General features: G+C 43.7%; 1 protein-coding gene across 2 annotated transcripts in view; it reads right to left on the bottom strand.

Moving 5' to 3' along the window:
- Positions 1 to 22,864, bottom strand: part of ACO1 (aconitase 1) — a 75,809-nt gene that overhangs the window by 35,472 nt on the left and 17,473 nt on the right. For both annotated transcript variants that reach the window (XM_053304006.1, XM_053304007.1), the window contains exons 2-8: positions 19,391 to 19,508; positions 16,879 to 17,047; positions 8,951 to 9,088; positions 6,102 to 6,171; positions 5,479 to 5,662; positions 3,226 to 3,365; positions 207 to 378 (exon numbers count right to left, since the gene is read on the bottom strand). In XM_053304006.1, coding sequence (XP_053159981.1) covers positions 207 to 378; positions 3,226 to 3,365; positions 5,479 to 5,662; positions 6,102 to 6,171; positions 8,951 to 9,088; positions 16,879 to 17,047; positions 19,391 to 19,487 — 970 coding nt within the window. In that variant the 5' untranslated portion in view covers positions 19,488 to 19,508. The remainder of the gene's footprint in view (positions 1 to 206; positions 379 to 3,225; positions 3,366 to 5,478; positions 5,663 to 6,101; positions 6,172 to 8,950; positions 9,089 to 16,878; positions 17,048 to 19,390; positions 19,509 to 22,864) is intronic.

Here is a 22,864-nt window from a genome sequence, read left to right as displayed (position 1 = left end):
ACAGACTGAAGCATGTTGAAATGTACACACTCTTGCAATATTTTCGTTATCTTCTAAGACACACAAAGCAGTACACGCTGATAAAGATGTAAGCCTGACTGTGGTGGAATTAAAACAGTCAGCCCACTGTACATGAAACTAGCAAGCCCATTTCTCTGTTCGAGAGCCCAGATGTGGCCCTTGCATTTTGCTTTCCTGCCACTCACCTGTTTGAACCAGGTACTTGATGCTAACTTCATCAACAGGGAAGAAGGCTGCAGTAGCTCCATACTCTGGGCACATGTTGGCAATGGTGGCTCGATCGGCAATAGACAGGTGAGTTACCCCGGGCCCAAAGAACTCTACAAATTTGCCCACAACCCCAACCTGGCGTAGGTGCTGTAACAAATTATAAAATTATATTCAGTACCACTTGACATAACCTTAATCCACATGACAGCCCAAATCAGAGCTGCCTGAGCTATGATCACCAATTCTATGTGAGAATCTGAGCTCCTTCACATTTTCATCTAGTCAGAGCCACATTGACAGTTCAATCTGAAACTTGTTTAATCCAAAGCAGGTCCCACTAGCTTCATTACACACACCTGGAGCATCAAGAAGTGATTTGAATTTGAAAGCTGCAAGGGTCAAGACATTACAAAATGCTTTTTTGTCCTCATATACATTTTGCCTTCTCTGCCAGAAATAGTGAATTTGTTTTAATGTTGCCCAAACTAGATACACCCATATTGGATAAATAGAGATATAGACCTCATTTAAAGCTATTACAGAATTGCAGTACTTTAGTTTTCTTTCCAGACTTTTAAAAAAGCACACCGAGCAGCAGGCTTGCTTAACATATTAAAACATTTACAGCCATTAAAAAAGGGATTTTAATATGTACTTGCATGTTCCCCGGAAGACTCTCCTGGCACCCACACTGTTCTCTCTCTGACATTGGGCAATTACCTTTTTTCTCCCGTAGGTCTCTTAAAATTGTTCTTTACATTGTTTTAGCAGCTGCTATTAAACTGCTGTTTTTATCATTTATTTGACTGCATTATGTATAGCTATCAGGCCTTTTTGTGAGCTGCCCTGGAAACAGTGCTGAAGGTAGCAGAGAAATCCACAGAACAGAGTCCTTCTTTTATAAGGGGCTCCTAGTGGTCTCTGATACAGGGGACTGATCAGGCCTAGAACCATATAGTTTAATACTTGCTGTAACATTAGGTATTCCCAGACCAGAACTTGACAGATTATCTTTGGATATAGGAGCCATTTGCAAAATTTTGTGACCAGACAATGGACACATGGTAAAATTACTTGACTTAGTGACAGACATTGTGGAGGGGGAAGGTAAATGGTTTTTCTTTATCCCTTTTATAAGTCATGTACTTAGAACAGAAACAGGACTGAATGGGGCAAAAACAGATTTTATTAAATAACCCTGCCTCTGAACACCCTAGTCTGGGCACCACAGTTAAATTTCTAGGCACCACAGTTTACCTGGGATTTGTCAAGCCTCATCCTAGACAATTCACTGGATTAGTATTATTTGAGTGATCAGAGGAACCTCTGATAAAGAAGTTACACACTACGCCTGATTTTCCCCCATTATATTTCCTAAACTCAGGGGCGTAACTATAATAGGGCAAGGGGAGACAGTTGTCTGGGGGCCCACTGCCTTGGGGGCCCCCTTAGAGGCAAGTCAGATGACTGACTCTCTCAGCCGCGCACCCACCCAGGCTTCCTTCAGTTGTATTCATCCTCTGAAATTGATGTGAGTGTTAAGACCTGGAGCTACCAGAACAGCATGTCTTTCTCTAGTACCATTAAATGACTTGCATCGTCCACAATTTACAAAACCTTTAAAAAATAATTTTGTTACCACTATTCAGCCATATTTAAGATTTCTTTGCTTCATGAGCTGAGCTTCATTGAGGGGGGGAGCATTTTCAAATCTTGTCTCTGGGCCCACTCCAACCTTGCTACGCCCCTGCCTAAACTACACCGTTGCCTTCAACATGGAGTTAAATTGCCACATTCTAGTCTGAGGGCAGTATTAACAGACATGCTTAAGTTGTATGTTCCATCCAATGTACAGTTTTATAATGCTAGTTCTCTTATCTTTTGTGGTTGCCTTCCTATCTAGCATAAATACATACTTTCCAGCAGTCCTGATTTGTTTTGTTTTAATCATTCTAACCATCTGTTTTGACCCAAGGACAGGACAGACCTTTCCTACATTTCCTCAGGAATGTAACAAACCTCACACTTGAAATTATTGTGCAAAACTCACCTGATTGTAGGCCTCAGGTTTGGACTTCTTAACCTGAAACTTCCCCTCCTCCAGCGTTTACTCCCCATCTCAACTAGTTTGAAGACTATACTGTTCCCATATAGTCAATCACTGAGTTGAAACATAAGGTCCTTGTTCATTGGGGCATAGCTGATAATCGGCAAAGCATTGTTTATCTCACTAAGCATTGTTTTTCTCACTTATCTAGTATGTTTAAAGTGCTTCATACACCTTCTCAGTAAACCGTGCAACAACCTTAAAAAGGTAGGCCAATATTATTAACCCAATACTGCAGATTGAGAGTGGGAGAGGCTGATCTTGTGGTAACAAGATCACAAGATGTCAGCTGATCTTGTGGTAGCAAGCATGATTTAGCTAAGCAGGGTCCACCCTGGTTGCATATGAAAGGGAGACTAGAAGTGTGAACACTTTAAGATATTCCCCTTAGGGGATGGAGCCACTCTGGGAAGAGCAGAAGGTTTCAAGTTCCCTCTCTGGCATCAACTCCAAGATAGGGCTGAGAGAGATTCCTGCCTGCAACCTTGGAGAAGCCACTGCCAGTTTGTGTAGACAATGCTGAGCTAGATGGACCTATGGTCTGACTCAGCATATGGCAGCTTCCTATGTTCCTATGACATAACAGCTTCCTTAAGGCCATTTAGTGAATTTGTGGTGGCATCTGAACAGAGGTGGTCTTAGTTCACTGCTCACACCAGTCTTGGGTAACTTCTTGGTTTGGACTATAACTCCCATCCTCTTCAGCCATCATGACCAGGGATGTAGTCCAAAACAACAAGTTACCCAAGCCTGGTTCGCACAGTTGCCACACTATATTTGAAGTAGAGGCACCGTTTCCTTCATCTACCATAGACAAATCTCTGGAATTATGTGATGCCCATATCCTCATAGACTCAACAACAGAGGCATCACACTACATGTGTTACCTTGGTAACTGTAAGCACTATATCTGTAGATGTGACAAGCGGATTCGGATTTCCTATCAATTTGTAACCAATCACTTCAGGAAGCACCATGCTGATTGGCTGGCCCAACATCACTGCTTCTGCTTCAATGCCACCAACACCTAGTCAACAACAAAATGAACATTAACTCAACTGTCTTCTTCCCATGCAACTGTAGCAAGAGCAACATATAACCCCGAAACAACTACTATAATAAGTTAACATTTCACAAAGCAAGAGATCATAACGAAACCGACTAGTCTGAAACATTGAAATTACAGATATTCTTTGCATCTGTTTTGCAGTGGCATTTAACAAGAGGTTGTCTAGGTCTATAATGTGTCTTTAACTTGCAAGCACAAGAATAACTAAGTCGCCTGTTTCAGCCAAATTTAAGTATCTTCTAGCACCACACTCCAAATTAGGGTTTACTGATGTGCAGCTTAAATTATGCTGAGCACTACTTGCCCTCATTTAAGCTGACCTATTAAACACTGAACATGTGGTACAACTTTGCAACAATTATTTACTTAGCTCTTATTTAAGGACTAAACTAGCTATTATCGGGAGATATGTGGCTTCCACCCCCAAAAAGCAACCCTGCATTTCCTTCTCTTCTTTCCCACTCCCTGTCCAACTCCCAGTGATGTTTAGTTGAGGGGGGGGAGGAGACACTCCAAGTCTCTTTCACCCACCTCACAAGGACCAGTCAATATGTAGTGGAGAGGGGCAGATAAACTCTGAGTGCAATGACATCACGTAACACAACTTTGTTTTACTAGGCACTACTGGGAGAGGCAGAAGAGATAAAGGGCTACTGCTTTTGGCAGCAGCCACATCTTGCATCCTATCTAATTCTACCCTGGAATAGCAATGTTCCATTAATAAAGGCAAGGCCATAAACAATGAAGAGGATTTTCCAATCAGAAAGATACTTGCACCTATGGTGGCAACACTAGACAACCATGTGTACTGGCAGGAGAGATGCATGAGCACATGTGGAAGGGTCCTAGAAGATTCACTTGAGTTGATAACCTAGTTGAATAGACATGCCAGTTTAAACAGAAGAGCAGAGCAGCTGGGCTTTTCAGCTGAATGGCTGACAGCAACTGAAACTTCCAAATAACTGCACTTCTCTCTTACCTGAAGAGATGTCTATCCGAGATTGCTACTACTGTAAGTCGGGGAGAAGACAAAATGAAACACTCAAGGTGATAAAAAGATGATAGTGATAAAAGTGTGTACACACACACACACACACACACACACTTACACTTTCATTGTAATCTGTTACCACTGCCTTACAAGTAAGTCCACAAAAGTTACTAGCCTACATTTTCTTTTAGTAGCGTGCCTCCTAACACATAGCTGGGTTAGTCATTGGTGGTAATTCCCTGAGGCAATTTTTACTGGTCACAGGCCAGTGGTTATTTACTAGTCCAAAGTACTTCAGTTGTGTGTGCGTGCCCTTCAATGCAAAGGCAGAATTCAGTTGAAAAACCTTTGCCATCAAAGACAAAACTATAAAACCTTTAGAAGGCTTATTTCTTTATCTCTAACATGTGTGTTTCCATCTGCTGATCAGGCAATCTTTTTATACTTTGAGCAGGGGAGGGCGGGAGGGATCCATCTAGAATTGGAAGAACGTCAAAACCTTTCTTTGATGGGATGTGAGGAGTATGAGCATGTTTGAGAAGTGTTTGGGCTCCCTTTAAATGGTGCGGATTAGGATGGTATTAGGAGACTTTTACATTCTTCTAATCTAGCATCAATCTTTTTAGGGGGAGTTAATGCCGTATACAGCTTTCCTTCTCATCTGTCCTACCACCCTCACAGGAGAGCAGTACAGTTTGCTGGTTGTACCAGGGGCTAGCAAACCTTTTCTATTTCTTAGCGCAGCCTCTGGCACAAGACACCCCTTTCCCCCACTCTGTGTTCTACTTCCAGTCTACTGTGGACAAAGTGGTGGGATGGAGAAGACCCCTAGATATTGCAGCTCTGACTAGACTAGATGGCCTTCATATCCCTTTAGACTCAGGCAGTGCTAGACTGGATGAAGACGTCAACTCATAAAATGCTTATGAGCAGAGCAAGTTGTTGTTTTTAAAACATGCTAACTGGTCAAAAACAAGAAATACATATTCTTTATCTGCAATTCAGCCCAGCACAAACTCTTCCAAATTTTGCAACTTGAACTACCCAGTAGACAGGCCACTCAGGTTTAAGAACACTTACCCCAGCCAAGCACTCCTAAGCCATTAATCATTGTGGTATGTGAATCAGTGCCCACCACGCTGTCCGGGTAATAGTATCCATGCTGATCAAAGACAACTCGTGCTAAGTACTCTAAATTCACTTGATGGACAATCCCAGAGCCTGGGGGAATGATTCTCATGTTCTGGAAGGCTTGAGAACCCCACTGAAACACAAATGGGGAAAAGTTCAATCTTTTAGACAAATGAAAGTGGCATAGCCAACTGCCTATTGATTTACTCTTTCAACTGAAAAATTAGGTACTGTCAGCAGGCATTGTTTGGAAAGGTCAGTAAACCAGAGATTTTGCTACAATGCTATGCTCCTATGTCTCCAAGCTTCTGCTGCAATTTTGAAATCAAAACCGGATGCCAGTTCAGAACTAGGTTTTTTGGCCACATGTACAGGAGCAGTTCAGATGATGTGCCCTCACCCCATGTAATTGGGGAAAGGTGTCCCGGTGGGTGAAGGAAGACATGCGTAAATGCACACACATCCTTATTGTGTGCACATGAGCTGGTGAATAAAAGATCATCCGCGCCAACCTCAAAACAGTATACTCATCCCATCTTTGTGTGCAAATGGAGGAGGAATCCTTCTTATACCTTCAAGAACTCAAATCTTTCTTTGTTCCTTTCAAACTCCAGGTCTTGATTTTTCTGTAAACTGTCAGGCCTGCCAATAAAATATATGGATATCAGAGCAGAAAACCTTCAACAGAACACAGTATGAGGTCTAATATGTGTGGGCCAAAACACAAAGCAGCCAACAATCCTAAAATAAAACCTGCATTTATTTAGCTCAGCTGTTTTATACACTTTAATTATCTTGCACTAGGGAGCTAGAGGCAAGCAGTAAAGAGAGCTTAAGTAGATTATGCAGTAATTCCAACTGTCTGTCTCAAGAGTTAATGCCATAGCGAATGTAGGCATTTTGTCAGCATCTATCTTGAATGTAAAAGTGATGGAAGCTTTTCTAAAAAACAAATTATATAAACTGCAAGCATTCAAGGGGTGGGGGATGATACTATTGTTGATCTCACAAAAATTGTTTTAATAATTTGAAAAAATATTATGCACTCCTTTTATACAAGGTGCAAAGAACCATGATAGGTAAAGAGAACCAACATGTTCCACAGCCGTATTATCTCTGAATACCAGATGCTGGGAACATATAACAGGAGAGAAAAGAGACATTATTCCACTCTCATAACACTAGAATGCAGGATCATCCAATGAAAATGATGAGCAAGAGATTCAGAACAAACAAAAGGTATTTCTCTATACAGTACAGTAAAAAAAAAAAAAAAAAGTAAAGTAAAGTGTTCCGTCAAGTCGACTTCAACTCCTGGCGCCCACAGAGCACTGTGGTTTTCTTTGGTAGAATACAAGAGGGGTTTACCATTGGCTTCTCCCGCACAGTATGAGATGATGCCTTTCAGCATCTTCCTATGTCGCTGCTGCCCAATATAGTACCAGTGGGGATTCGAACCGACAACTTTTTGCTTGTTAGTCAAACATTTCCCTGCTGAGCCACTTAAGCCACTTATACAGTACAAATTAATGTACAGAACTGGGTGCCACAATTTGTGATGATAAAGACTAGGCTAGGGCGCTTTCCAGACTCAGCAGAATGCCTCTGTTTGGGAAAGTCGCATTCGAAACGTAAACAGCAGGGGGAGCAGTCTCCCAGCAACTAACAACCCAAAATCCAGCAACTTTTTTCATGCTGGTTATACGACATCCTAGCTCTATTATCACAGCGATTAAATTTGAAACAAGGCATTGCAAATGTGAATGGCACCCTGTGGTCCACGTAAGGAGTGAGGTGTCACAACGCAGGAAGTGTGGAAGCACACTTCCGTGATATGTCCTGACCCTATTTTAGGGTCTAGTCTGGAAAGTGCCTAGATGGATTTAAAAGGGGTTAAAGAGATTCATGGGGAAGAAAGTCTATCAATGGGTACTAATCATGACTGCTATATGCACACTACCAGTTCAGAGACAGGTTGCCTCTGAATACCAGTTTTAAGGGAGCTAGAGAGTGGGCATGCCATTGTCATACCTGTGGGCTTCCCAGAGGCCAATGTGAGAAGACAGGATGCTGGACTTGATAGGACTTTGACTGATCCAGCAGGGCTCTTTTTGTGGAGCAGGGTTTCTCAATGTGTGGGTTCCCAGATGTTATTGGACTTCAACTCCCATAATCCCCAGCGACCTTTGGTAGGAATTATGGGAGTTGAAGTCCAGTTACATCTGGGGACCCATATGTTGAGAATCCCTGTTGTGGAGGGCTGCTGTACCCCTGTGCCCTACTTGTAAGCTTTGCAAAAATCTACCTGACTCGCATTGCTGGAAACAGAAAGTTGGACTTTCTTGCTGATCTAGCAGAGCTCTTATTACACTATGCTGCACTTTCCCCTGAGAATGTTAAAGTTACTCATGAGCTGAGACACAATGCAAGATGGTTCCTGTTCATGTCTTCAAAAAAACTCACTGTTAACACATTCCAACTTTAGCATCTGTAGACAAAGGCTGGATAATTGCTGGACTGCAAGTGAATTTAAGACAAGGATGCTAATGAACAACTGGTTGATACATGCACAGAAGAAAGTTTCACATGCGCAATGGGTGTGTGCGATTTTTGCCATCACTCTCTTTCTGCACCAGCCTTTGGTGTCTCCTGAAAATATGTCCCTCAGGGTCCCAAAATCCTCAGGTTGGGGAGGAGGGAAGTCAGCTAAAATCACCCCTCCCCCACTGTGAATGTGAACCTTTCTTCTTTGCACACCATTAGTCTGTAAGTTGGTCACTAACTCTAAGTGGACCCACCTTTGAAAATTGTTCAGAAGCTTCAACTGATACAAAATACAGCTCTTGTATTGGAACATATCTTGCTAATACTTAAAAAAAAAACAAAAAAAACCACCTACCCAAGTGTTTCTGGTCACAATTCAAAGTGCTGGTTTTCACCTCAAAATCCTAAATGGCTTCAAAAGGAACCAGGATACCCGAATGACCACTTGCTCCCTCATGAACCTGCCCAATGCTTAAGACATTCTTTGGAGACCCTATTCAGAGAGCTTCCTATCTTCTAGAAACAAGAAATGGGGCCTTCTCAGCCCTGGTGCCCCACCTTTGGCATTCCCTCCCCCTGGCCATTTGTCAGGCTCACTCTCTACCAGTTTGAAGATCTGGCAATGCTCTCTCCTCACGTCGCTGTTACTAATTTGAATGTTGACTTGTACGTGGTTAAAAGTTGAATTTGCTTCTATTTTATGTTGCACAGAGAAGCTTTTTGTTTTGTTTTGTTTGGTATTACTGGATTTGTCATCTACCTTGGGAATCCTTGCTATTTAGAAATGGGAGTACAAATATTTTAAATAAAAGAAGTGAATAAAGCTGGCCCTTGGGTTTCCAGCATACTTGAGGCAGGATCCATTGGCATGCCTTACCTTCTGTTAAAATCTACTTGGATGGAATGATCAATAACTAAATCTGCAGGACAGATGGGGTTGATTTTTTCCGGGTCACCTCCCAATACCTTCACAGCATCACGCATAGCAGCAAAATCAACCACTGCGGGGACACCTCTGCAATGGAAGAGTTAAGCAAAATGAGTCAAGTTTATAAGCCAGCAGTCACATTGATTTGCAGTTCAGATCTTGAAATCTCTCTCACTCTCACATCAATTTATCCACACCAAACTATACAGAAAGTCAGAACCAATACTGTTAGGGAAACGTTTTCATTGGCTCGGTACAGATAATTGTAAATGTGACTGGGCTTACGCATTCCCTCCACTTCTCTCACTTGCAGCTTCATTTTCAGTCTAGTACTAACCATAATTTGCTGTGACACCTGAATCAGCAAGTTACAATTATTGCCCTCCAAACCTGAATCAAACCAAAAGCAAGTGCTAACCACACCTTGCTGATTCAGGCAACCCAGAAAACTGCAGTTAGTGTTAAATTGAAAGTGAAGCTATGCACAAGAAGGGAAGAGGGAGTGCACAAGCCATTTCCAGGCTTCCAAAACATGGTTTGGAAGATCACCTGAACTGAGTCGCTGCGAGGCTACATTCTGTAAAGCCAGAGGCAGGCTGCAGTTTGCACAGAGAGCACAAGCACCTGTTCTCTACAAAAAGGGAATGATCAAGATATGAAAGCTGGAGAGGGCCCAGCAAGTGTGATCTCAAACCCCTTTCAGGCAGGTTGATCATACCTAATCTCAGAATGTTTGCACAAGTTTATGTTCTCAACAATCCAGTCTTGTGTGTTACTAGAATAAGGAATGGAAAGGAAGACACTGCAGATGACTTCGAACAATGGGTAGTAGCTTGTGATCAAGTCTCTCAGCTTCCTTCAGTGTGACAAAAAGATACCTATATGTCACAGCTTTGATAATATACAGATGTATTCGTTAAGCAGATTTAAAATGAAGATCTACTAAAATGTATATAGATCAGTGGATAGCCCTAAAATGAACACATTTTACTAGACTTTCAACACAACCTCAGATCAAGTCATTTTATGCCTCAATTTCTTCAACCATAAAACACTAAGTAGTTTGGAGAAATTGGCTCTCACTACATAAATGGAACACAGATTACGAAATACTCAAAGAAGCTGTTCACATGAGCAGCCCTACCAGGGTTTACACAGCCCTACCTGGGTAGGGCTGCTTGCGTGGAGCACTGGGATCAGGCCCGATCTTGGCAAATATTGCACCTGGGCTATTACCAACGTATTAGGGTACAAGCATCCCTTCCAGCCTGGTCCTGTGTCTGCTCAGGTTGTTTGCAGCCTGAACAGATACAGAGCAGGTGTTACCAGAACTGCTCCAGAGATGCTGGCTAGACACCTCGATTGTGCTTTTGGCACAGAGTGGGGAATTAGCTTGGCTGGAGGGAGCAGTCCTGCAACAGTATCAAATTTGAGCAGGTTTTGCATTTTGGAAATTATGAGGAGACAGAAATGTGATACAACAGATTTATTTAAGGGTAGAAGGAGTACAAGAAGGCAAATGTTAGTTAGGCAAGGCAATATAAACTTTGTTAATGTTCTAAGTGAATATCTTGCGGAAAGTCATTTAACAGGGTCTAAACTGCAGGTTACGGCTTGTCGTAGAAAGTGCTTGGAGGTAGGAATACAGAGAAGAGAAAGGGGGCAAGGAGATGCAGAAGGTTAGCTTTACCTATCCTTCATCTGGTGGTGTGTTTGGTGCACTTGCAGGTTAGTGCACTGGCAGGTCTCCTCGCAGGAAAAGGCAGGAAAAAGAAAGGGTACAGCATGAAGGGCTGCCACTCACATGCTTGAGAACCAGCAGAGTAAAGGTCCATACAGATTCTGAGGCCATGTGGCTTGGCCAGGAGTACTTATACTCCAAAACATGCCCGGAGACAATTCATAAGTCATGTTCTGCCCCCTGGAGGGGCAGAAACCCAAGCACAACAATTACAGTAAGTTCATAGTTGCATGAACCAGTCAATCTTGGGTGTGACTTACCAAACAAAAGGCAAGAGTAGCTTGTGGAAGTACACGTGTAGTGGTGAATAGCTAGACTTAAGGGCTTATCTTGAAATGGAGATTTCAGGTGCAAAGATACATGTTTTTAGATTCAATGGATTGCCTCCGCTCTGGTCATTGACAGCCAATTATGCTATTAATGGTGGGTTGGGAAATGTTGCTTCTTATCTGAGTTGTGGCAGAGAGTGCTTGGCAAAGCTATCTTTCTTGCAGAAAGGGAGTATTTTCTTCTCTTGAGATGTATCTTTTGAACTAGGTCTTCTTGCTGGCCGATTGCCTTCTCTTGAGATAAAGAGAGAGGTTTGGGGATGGTCCTTTGGAGTCTTAGCTATCATGAACTCGGGGTACATTGTCCCATGCTTTGCTCATGTCAAGCAACCAGCTGTGAGTCTTTGCCAAACATGGGCAGGTGAAGAGTTCATGGTCCCATAAACTGACGTACTCAAAATAGAGACTGTCTATCCCACAGTCCCAATAGCATTTGGAACACTATGTGCTCCCCAGAACAGAGCTGTTTTGGCAACACTCAGCTATGGGGAAATCCCCCAGTGTACCACACTCCTTGGTGTGGGGTTATGGGATTTCTGGAGGTCAGGCTACATTACCTGGCCTCCAGATGGCCATGATGTTCCTGGCAGAGCAGCTTGTGTGGGCGCTCAAAATGTACGGCCTAAGGATGAGGTGGAATCATCTGAGGGGATGGTAAGAGTGCTCCTCCCTTCCCCCTAGCCCTCACCACCCTGCCGTCCTGGGTCGTGTGAACGACCTTAAAGACCTGAAAGCTGGCAGATATACATTTGTTTGTTTGTCTAACATTGCCTAGTTAGCTCACCAGTTGAACAAAACCACCATATTAGCCAGTCCAAGACCACACTGTGCAAAGCCACACTTAAGGGAATAATTAAGACTCACTGTGGTGCAACTTTTGAAAGATAGCATCAAAAATAAGTATAGGGTAGAAGAATTATACCAAGGTGGAGAAAAGGCTCCAGTCTCCTCTTTGCCAGGTTATCCCCTGCTAACTTGGCAAAGAGGCACCTTTTAACGTGGTGATCTATATCTATATATATTCTATATATATAATTCTCTAAGATGTACCCATGACTAATCCCATGCATGGCAGTTCTCACGAGGGTTTGCAAGTGAAGGGATCAGGGAGCGGAAAGCGGCGCCAGCAGGGAACACAAGGCCAATGGACAGGTAGCAAATGGACAGAGAAAGCAGTGGCAGAGGGGAGAGAAAGCGGCGTCCGGCTGGAAAAAGCGGCTAGCCAGGGGGCTGGCTAGAGAGAATAAACATTGGAGGGGGGAAGAGGGGAAAGGGCTGAAAATGAGGGAGAACTAGAGGCACAGATGCTCTGCGCCTGAGACAGCTAGTTCTCTTTATTTAGCAGGCGGAGAGTAACTGGCCCTATCCACCCCCAGCACAGTACTTCCAGTGACTGTTGCCGGTGTCTATCTTATGTTTCTTTTTAGATTGTGAGCCCTTTGGGGACAGGGGTCCATCTTATTGTTTATTATTTCTCTATGTAAACTGCCCTGAGCCATTTTTGGAAGGGTGGTATAGAAATCAATCAATCAATCAATCAATTATAAATAAACAGTCTCAGTGTAGCCTAGTGTAGAAGGCAAGCCAGCTAGCCCTCTCTCTCAAAGTGTTTCCCCAGCAAGCTGCTGGATTTAATGACCTCCAGTCAACCACACACTCCTGATTACAACACTGTCACTTTTGTGCAGGCAGCCTTTGGGGATGGGAATGGAAGGGATTGTCTATAATGTAATCTGTACTAGACTAACATATGTCTAGTCTAATATGCAGTGGCATCTTCCAGTAAGCAGCAACTTCATTATTCACAGAGGTATTCCTACAAGTATTCTTACTGGGGTACAGCAATAACTGAACAAAGCCACTGCAAGGGAGGTTGTGAGATCAGGGATTTATTAAAGCAGCTGACACCCACCTGGAATAGTTAAAGAAGATTTACTTTTAAAAGCAATTGAAATTCACTTCCTTAAGACCACACAACAAGTTAAAGTGAGGTTTGAATCAGAAGCCAGAAATTCCAATGTTCTCTCCCCTTTATTCCAACAATATCATTGTGTTCATATTTACTTTAGCCAGAACAGATATATGCACAAACTCTTGTAAAATACAACAGATATACCATATCTGAAAAGCTTAATCAAATTGCCACTAGTCCTTTGCAGACAATGTAGGGTGAATAATGGGGGGGGGGGAGAGATAGTGGCAAACAATGTATGTTCAGTTGGTTACTTGAAGAGATTTTACACATGTACAAACTATGTGCAGTCAGGAGCCCTGCAAGAAGCAAGGCCCTGATCTCAAAGCCAAGCATATAAATGGACAAGTTGTACATGTGCAGAGTCTGTTTATACAGTCTAGTAGTGAATGCCTGGAGGTCAGGCATGGGCAGCTGGAGGAGGCACAAGGGGGGCAATCCCCTCCCCGCCAGTGTGGGTCAGTCCCACTGAATTCCATGGAGCTTACCCTCAGATAAGAGGGTATAGGATTGCAGGCGTTGCCCCTTCCCTCAATCCCGGGAAAATGTCCTGTGGATGCCTATGAGGTCAGGTGTGGGACCTATTGCCATGATACCATTTTCACTCCAACCACGTGCATTCACTTGCCCTATATCGATTGTTAGGAAAGGGCCGAAGTCTGGAAAGATCACGTGTTTATTGTGCAGTATTTCAATTCACAGTAGCTATTTTCAGAGAAAAGAGGACAACATCTCAGGGCCAGTCTCTATAATCCACAGATTTTAATAATAAGGCTTGTATTTGTGTGTGTAGGGAGTGGACGAGGATGAAGTGCTTCTTGGCCCAAAGGAGGGGGGGAGTAAACTTGGTGTAGTGGTTAGAGTGCTGGACTAGGACTGGGGAGACCCGAGTTCAAATCCCCATTCAGCCATGACACTTGCTGGGTGACTCTGGGCCAGTCACTTCTCTCTCAGCCTAACCTACTTCACAGGGTTGTTGTGAAAGAGAAACTCAAGTATGTAGGGCTCCTTGGAGGAAGAGTGGGATATAAATGTAATAATAATAATAATAATAATAATAATAAACTTATTCTCCGACCTACAGCAGCAGGGCAATCAAGCTTCAGGGCCCAGAGGACTTATCGGGTACTTTAGAAGCCTCTAATACAGCCCACAGTGTCCCTACTACACTTCATACAGTTCTTCCATTATCAGGGCCTGGACATCGAAGCCCTTAGAATGGAGAGACTGACTTGCCATAATGTGCCATAGCATGTTGCCATCATCACTGTCTCTTTTCAGGTTTGTAGGGCTGAGTGGGAACACCATGGTGAGCATAGTGTGGTGGTCACACAGTGTGAGGTTTGGTAAGGATGGGTCTACACCAGAACTCCAGGTTTCGTTTATTTGCAGTTTTGCAAATGTTTACCTGGCTGGTGTACAGCAAGGTCAGGAGTATGGCAAGGAAAATAACTGCTTCATTTCCCAAGCTACTGAGAGTGGAGGGAAGTAAACACCAGGAAGACAACTTTAGATGAAGAGGCTCCTTTTTGGTCTTCTCTCTCTTCCCCAACCTTGTCCTTGCTGTGTATGCATGTTTGAGCTACAGGTAATGAAACACTTGTGGGTGGAAAGAAATGAACACCAGGAACAGAACTTGGGAGAACTGATGCTTCATTTGGAATTGACATTTTTGGTGAAAAGGCTTCTGCTGGGCAGTGAAATTGGCCCTCCAATTAAATTGCACTCTTGACTTACAGCAATGTCTGGCTTGGTGCAGCATGGTCCTCATCCTTCTCTGCTTGGAACACTCATGGATGAATACAGCTTAATCCATTGGCAGAGATAAGGAGGGATTTTGTTTGGGTTGAACAAGAGGGCTATTAGGACAGGACAAGGCTTGCATTTCTAAGATTCTTTCTGGTCAGCTTCAAGTACATCTATTCTCCCAGTGGAAGCTGGTTCAACTGATCTGCAGTTGTAAATGGCTAAGCACAAGGAAACCTAAGTGCATCAAGGCTAAGTACAAGGAAACTTTAGATGCCCTTATCAACAAATAATGCAAGTTAGCATGTAACTATTACAGAAAAGTCAAGTGTGAGGAAAGCAGCTTAGCCCGCTTTCCGTGGATCGTGGGAACCACCGGGCTCGCGGGCAAGCCCGGTGCTTCCAAGGCGGCTAGTCTGCCTAATTACCCCTCCCCTTAGATGAGGTTAATGGAGCAAGAGCTCCATTAACCTCATTTTGCTGCGCGTGTGTCACTGTGGCACACAGCGACACACAAGCAGACCCCTGACCGGGAGGCTGCAAGCAGCTTCTCTGGCTCAGGAGTCTCTCCAGGATGCCCCGAGTGCTCACGCGGGGCATCCTGGAACTTCCGGGGCCCACGCAGCCCCTGATCTCCACAGCCCCTGCAGGCTCCGTGGTGGAGCTGGCAGCCGTGTGGGCAACCAATCCAGCCACCCAGAGAGGAGGCAGTGATTGTCTGCAGGGAGGAAAGCACTTTTGGGCAGTAGCCTCCTGCAGTGATCGTGAGGATTGCTTCACAGAGTGGAGGGATGGGTTTTTTTAAATAACCCCCCCCCTGCCTTCTCTCTGCAGCCATTTGTGCCTCCCAAAAATGTGTGTCTGAGGATCCCACAACTATGGGCAAATCTTTGGGAGGCTCAGGCAGCTGCAAAGGGAAAGGAGGATTGCTGAGAATTGCCCCTCCTTTCTATGCACATGTGGAAAAAAATTGGTTTGGATGTAGGCCAGTTTATTCTTGTGCTTTGTTGTCTTACTACTGCTGTTGCACTTCACCAGTTAGTTGTTAAATTCAGCAAGTGATAAACCAGAGACAATTTGGCTTAGATTAACGTTATTGGTTTGTTCTGTAAAAAATATAATTTTGCAGCCACTTTTTTTTTTAAATTTACATGCTTCAGTTTCAGAATCAGTTAGGTGTGCAAGCTTCTAGACCACAAACACATATAATAGTATAGAGCATTATAATTTTATTATAATATTATAATTTAATTTATTTTAAACAGGTAACTGAGAGGTTAGGGATACAGTAGGTATTAGTAGTTGGCAGTGACCTATAAATTACTCAATCTGGAAAAAAAAAATGCTTCTGTAAAATAAAGCTTATGCAACCTTTTCAGACCTCCAGCTCACTTTTAATCCTAACTTGCAACATGGAACCCTGTTCTAAAGTACATCATATATGCCTGTCTCTCCATTGTTTGACTCCCCGCCCACCCCAACTCTTCCCCCCGCTCTTGTTCTTAAATATGTTAAATAAAAATGGTGGTGCTGATGGTGGGATTTGCCTTGGTTTGAGGTCTGAATTGATTTGTGGATTATCGCTCACCAGCTAAGGGTAAAGAAAAGGGTAGTATTTTCCAAAGGTGTAGCCTTTGAAAAAGCATATCTACGGCCAAGTCACATGACCCCATCTATGCAAGTCTGCTGTCAGAAAATATTCAGGCAGTTTATGCTAAAATCCCAACTCTGGCAGAGAGCAACATATACTAGAATGGGATCTTATGGCTGATGTCAGCATGCACCTTGTCTTTTACCAAGCCACAACTGCCTGATTACATCCAGTTGTGCTAACATGCTAAGGAGTCAATCTGCACACACCAGTGGCAATCATATGTTCTGCTCTATGTGCATCGGCCTAAGCTGAGCCGTTTTCCACATGCACCTTTGCACTAACAAGGTGAATTACTAGCGAGTTAGATAATTCACTCTAATTTGATGTACTTGGCCTAAAATAAAATCACAAGCAGCTCCATATATTCTTTTCCAGGGGGAAAAAAAGTACCACGCTTCAGTCATCAGAGCACCTTAAAAAAAACCTATAACTCACGTAAAGTCTTGTAGAATAACTCGTGCAGGCTTAAACGGCACTTCAATGTTCTTGTGCTGCATCACATTCCAATTTAGGATGTTTTCAACATCGGCCTTCTTCACCAGGAACTCATCGCAACTGCGGACTGCTGACTCCAGCAAGACTCTGATAGAATATGGCAAGCGTGCTAGAAGAAGGGGAAAAGCAATTAAAAAGCGACTGAGAAAGAAAGTCCACCCCACCCCCGGTGTTACCACAGTACGGTTTTCAGACACTTTGGCTACCTCAGCTAGAGAGCATCTCTATTAGGAGCACATGGAGGCCAAAGCTACATACAAGTGATTAAATGATAAGAAAAAGGTTGAGTTCTTGGGACTGTTTGTGGAGAGGAAGAGCTATGTTGTCCCAACAGTTCAAAATTGCTGCTATAAATATATAAGACCATGAGGGAGAGAAATGGGCACATCTAGACACTCGGGGCCAGTGATGTAGTTGCAAACTGAGAAGTGCAGGGGATCTCCATGACAGTCCCCATGGCCATGCCCACCCCAATAGCCACAGAAGCCGAGAAGTAACGGTGCTCCATCCCTGCACATCCCCCCTCCACTACACCCCTGCTCGGAGCAGCTGCCCACTGCTCCTTGGTATCTGCCTACTGCATACACCAGTTTCATACTATTGTCTTCACAGACTGGCAGCGGCTTCTCCAAGGTTGCAGGCAGGAATCTCTCTCAGCCCTATCTTGGAGAAGCCAGGGAGGGAACTTGGAACCTTCTGCTCTTCCCAGAGCGGCTTCATCCCCTGAGGGGAATATCTTCTAGTGCTCACACATCAAGTCTCCCTTTCATATGCAACCAGGGTGGACCCTGCTTAGCTAAGGGGACAAGTCATGCTTGCTATCACAAGACCAGCATAGTTCAATGACAGAGCACCTGCTTTGCATGTACAAGATGCAAGAGCCAATCGCTTGTCTCTCCAGTTAAAGGACTGTGTAGCAGGTTACAAGCTCTGCCTGTGACCCTGGAGTGCTGCTGCCAGTCACAGTAGACAATACTGAGCTGCATGGACTCATGGTCTGACTAAGTATAAGGCAATGCCCAGTGCAGCAGAGCTGGTCTTGTGGTAGGAAGCATGACTTGTCCCCTTTGCTAAGCAGGATCCACCCTGGTTGCATATGAATGGGAGACTACTTGTGTGAGCACTGGAAGATATTCTCCTTAGGGGATGGGGCCGCTCTGGGAAGAGCACCTGTATGCTTCCATGCAGTTCTCTCCCTGGCCTCTCCAAGAGAGGGCTGAAAGGGAAGCCTGTTTGCAATCTTGGAGAAGCTGCTGCCAATCTAAGTAGACAATACTGAGCTAGATGGGTCAATGGTCTGACCAGGTATATGGCAGCTTCCTATGTTCCTATGTAACGCCATATCTTAGCACACGATTGTCAACATCCATGCAGTTCCAACAAATACAACTGCTACACAAACTTAGGAAGCTACCTTACACCAGGCCAGACCACTGGTCCATCAAGCCCAGCAATGTCAGTTCTGACTGGCACTGGCTCTCTCTTCAGTCCTTCTATTTGAGAAAAATGCCAGGTTTGGAACCCAGGATCTTCTGCTTGCTCAGTGCTCTACCAAAGAGCTATGGACCCTTTGACACGCGAAGCAGCCCAAGTGTTACAGAATCAAGTCATGAGAGATCAAGTGATGGAATGTATCCATGTGAACCAACCCTAAAGTCACAGTTTCCAAAGAGATTTCTATCTTGGATCAGTTTAAACACTGGTTAGTTAGGATCAGAAATGTGACCATAAGTCTAATGAGCCCCTGTGCTTCCCCTTCCATCTCCCCTCCCCTCCTCATCTCATGTGGCAAGGAATCCTAGTGTCTTTAAACCATGGCTTTTCTGCTTGTGTGAAGCCAGGAATTGTAGTTTAGCTCTTGTTAAACTAGGATGTGAAACAGAGTCTGAAGTTGGTTCAACAACTTGGTTTGTAAGCCAAAGTTAAACCACAGTTCCCAGCTTTGCATCAGACATGGTTGAAAGAAACTAGGAAGTAAATGTTATTGCTCTGCACCAGAGGCAAGGAAGTAAGGGGAGCATATGCGCTTGTTAGACTTCAGGTTGCATTCCAGATCCTATTTAACCTAACCATGGTTAGTTGATTGTGGATTAGATAACACATAAGAGCATGCAGACACTTTGAGCACGCACAACTTTCCCTCCCTCCCAACATGCTGGATGCCTTTTCTCCAATTACATGCAGAGGAAGTCCAGCCAAACAGCTCCTTTAAATGCACTGCAATACTAATTTAAATTAGTATTTCAAGCACATGTAAAGGAGTAATCTGTCCGATTATGGGCACGTGCAGAGAGCCAATTTAAATATGGAAAGGTGTCCAGTGTGTTTGAAAGGAGAAAGAGCAAGCATGCTCCTTATCTCACATTCTAGAGTTGGTGGATGAAGTATCATCTGAATTGACCTACAATGAACCAAGCCCTTGAGTAACTCCCTCTGAATGTAGCCAACATACCATATCTTGGGTCTTTCAAGCAGTTCAAGTTGAAAAATGTCTTTGTTGGCTGGCTGGGGTCCAGTGGCTCCACAAGATGTGCAAAAGGATTGCTCATGGCTGACAACTCTCGAGGTCACTGAAAACACAAGACAGGGTCATGTCCCTGGATTAATAATCTACCTGGTACTTTCAACGTGCAAAAGCATCTTGCTGTCTCAATCATGTTCAATACACAATTTTCAACATTGCTTCAGAGTAAGCCTGGACCTCTGCCATCAAGGGCATTTGCACAACAGAAATGTATTCAAAACCCAAGATATAAGGTTTTGTGAAGGGCAAGACTGTAGGGAAGTTATTACAAGTGACAGTGCAATCGAATTCTTGGTTTAGGACTTCTGGGGCACCATCTTCTGGAAAGGAACCTCTTGGAAAATAAATTGAGTTCATACACATTATCTGCACACACTTCTTTCTGGATCCCAGCCCAAGTCTGCTGCCATTTTTACAAGTCAATTTATTGTAGAAGAAGAGGGGAAACGTTCCCAGTTCACAATGACAGCTAAAAGAAATGGCAGCTATTTATAGTGCCCATAAATGCACATTTCACTGCACCCAATTTGCCAAACACTCATGTAACTTAACAGTTTCTGCTGCAACACTGTCACTTACGTTGGTTGTTATCCAAATCTAGTGCCACAAAATTTAAGCTGATCCATCCATCAAGAAGTGGGGAAACTGGCATATGTAATATGTTTTTAGTTTATTACGGTCATAGAGCAGCTCATAAAACAGTCTATGTGTGGAAAATCAAGCTTTGGAGAATCCCCCTCAAATCTTTGCCAAAATTAGGCTACAAATACCAAGCAGCCTAATCCCAAAGAATTCATTAGACTTAGGCCCCTACACATGTTGGATGCTTTGTAACATTTTAGTGAAATGGCAACATTTCCCCAGGCCACTGTCCCCTTGGGGCCCTGCTTGCTTGTCAGTCATACTGGCTGTTCTCCCAACACTACGTAATATGCGAACAACTGCACCATTTAAATCAGGCTTCCCCAAACTGCGGCCCTCCAGATGTTGCTTTACTACAACTCCCAGCATACCCAGCCACAATAAATTGTAGCTAGGGATGTTGGTAGTTGTAGTTCAGCAACATCTGGAGGGCCGCAGTTTGGGGAAGCCTGATTTAAATAAAGCCCTCTGCTAGGGGGAAACTGCCCCCTTAACTCTAGACACAAGATCCATTAGGCTCACTAAATCTATACAAATTAGATTAGCAATTTGGGGAGTACCCGCTTCTAGTATCTAGCATTTTGTATCTAGTATCTAGCAATAATCTAGTATCTAGCATTGTGTAGGAAGATATTTCTTGGTTATTTCTGGGAAAATATTTTTGCAAGGCAAAAATAAGGAGGTGGCACCAAATTAAATGAGCAAAAGTATGTCAAATTTGTGGAATAAAAACTCTCCTCTTGCCCAGTTTCCATGCATTTCCAACACACTTTGGAAATGGAATAGGCCTATGGCAGGATGCATCTGAAGATGCAGGCAAATGCTAGAATTTGAACCTGTCCAGGCTTTGTGATGGGGTCGATTAGAAACCTAAAAGGCATAATCTAAAATTGCAGATGAGAAATCCAAGGGTATAATCCACAGCAAATTCTCCTGCAAGCCCCATTGAAATCATCTTAATGCTCTCGGGCAGCTCCTGTGCTTTTCAATGAGGCTTGCACAGGAAAACTTCATATATTTTGCATTTATGCTGCTAAAGTCTTAACACAGGAACACGGGCGGCTTGCCTTATACCGAGTCAGACCACTGATTCATCTAGCGCAGTAGTGTCTGCACTGAATGGCAGCATCTCTCCAAGGTTTCAGGCAGGAGTCTTTCCCAGCCCTACCTGGAAAGGTCAGGGACTGAACCTGGGATTTCCCTGGCATTCTCCTAAGATTAAAGACAGCAGACATGTTCAAATACATTTTACAGATCATTCAAACTAAAAATGGAAAGGTGGGGGGGCATTTAAATGCCATTTATAGCAGGCCCAACAAATCTCCTTTGGCTCTAGGAGCCAGCCTGCCCTCTGCTCAGTAAGGGGAGGGACTCACCATTTGCTCCCCACAAGACTCTCCGCTCAGTGGCAAAAGCTATATACTCCCTGCCCTTGCTCACTCCTCTTCTTGGACACATCCGTCTGGCTCAGGCAGGCAATGGGTGGAGATGGATGCATGGATGGAGGAGGAGCAAGCAAGCAAGCAAAGTAGGGGCAGGTTACTCCCTCTTGCTCCTGGTTGTGTCAATTCATCGCATACCCGATTCAGATGGATGCAACCCGCAAGAGGAATGAGCAAGCATCGGGGCATAACTATCATAGGGCAAGGGGAGACAGTTGTCTGGGGGCCCACTGCCTTGGGGCCCCCAGAGGCAAGTCACATGACTGATCCCCCCACTACTATGTGTTTTGTTACCACTATTCAGCCTCATTTAAGATTTCTTTACTTCATGAGCTGAGCTTCAGTGGCGGGGAGGGCACTTAAAAATCTTGTCTCTGGGCCCACTCCAACCTTGCTACGCCCCTGGCAAGCATAGCGAATATGGATTGCCCCTCCTGGTCACATACATCTGGCTCAGGAAGGCAATGGACCAATTTGAGAAGGAGACAATCTGTCTCTGCCTTGCTTGCTCCCTCTTCTTTCTGGTCACACCATCCATTGTCTGGCTCCGGCGCCATACTTAAATCTCCAGGCATCCTGGCAACTTGTACCTGGGAACTATCAAGTCATGGTTTCTAGTTTACTGAATATCCCTTGGTGAAGTAAAAGTTAAGGTAAAAATGGAATAGTTCAACAATTGAATTTTTGTGCACACTCATTTATAAAGTATACTGTTAAAAGAAAAAACCAAATTACAGAGCTGATGTCTTTTAAAAACACTGCATCAACACATTATTACTACAGTTCTTTTACTAAATTGTATCATGGTTAAATCATGGACATGAAAAATAAAAGTGGATTATGTCTGTGCTTCAAGGTATCTGAGTAAAAGGAGACGGTTATATTCCACAAAGTGTAAATGTCAGGGACCCACAGATAAGGATATCTGGAGTAAAGTTCATTGCTTACAATATTGTTTCACAACACTGTTGCCTTGTATACAATGGCTGCAATCCAGGCTCTCTGAAGGTACATCAGAATTTTGTCATCAGTGGCAATGAATTCTACCTAGCATGTCCCAACGTTCTACACTGCAAATGTACTGGACAGAAATCAATCCCATACATCTCCCCATTTCAAGTGACGAGGAGTGACAGTTCCATTAGCCCAAACAAAATGAATAATCAAAGCCATCGTTATTCTCATTACACTAACCCTATTCTATACAGACTATTTACATCACAGATGCATAAGCTGTTGCTCTCCCGTAAATGGTTGCCATTCAATGACTTGCTTTAGAATAAGCCTCTAAAGAGCAGACAGAGAAGGAGCAGCTGTA

The sequence above is a fragment of the Hemicordylus capensis genome, chromosome 2 (assembly GCF_027244095.1).
Source record: "Hemicordylus capensis ecotype Gifberg chromosome 2, rHemCap1.1.pri, whole genome shotgun sequence".
NCBI lineage: Eukaryota > Metazoa > Chordata > Lepidosauria > Squamata > Cordylidae > Hemicordylus > Hemicordylus capensis.
This window is presented reverse-complemented; position numbering and strand designations above follow the sequence as displayed.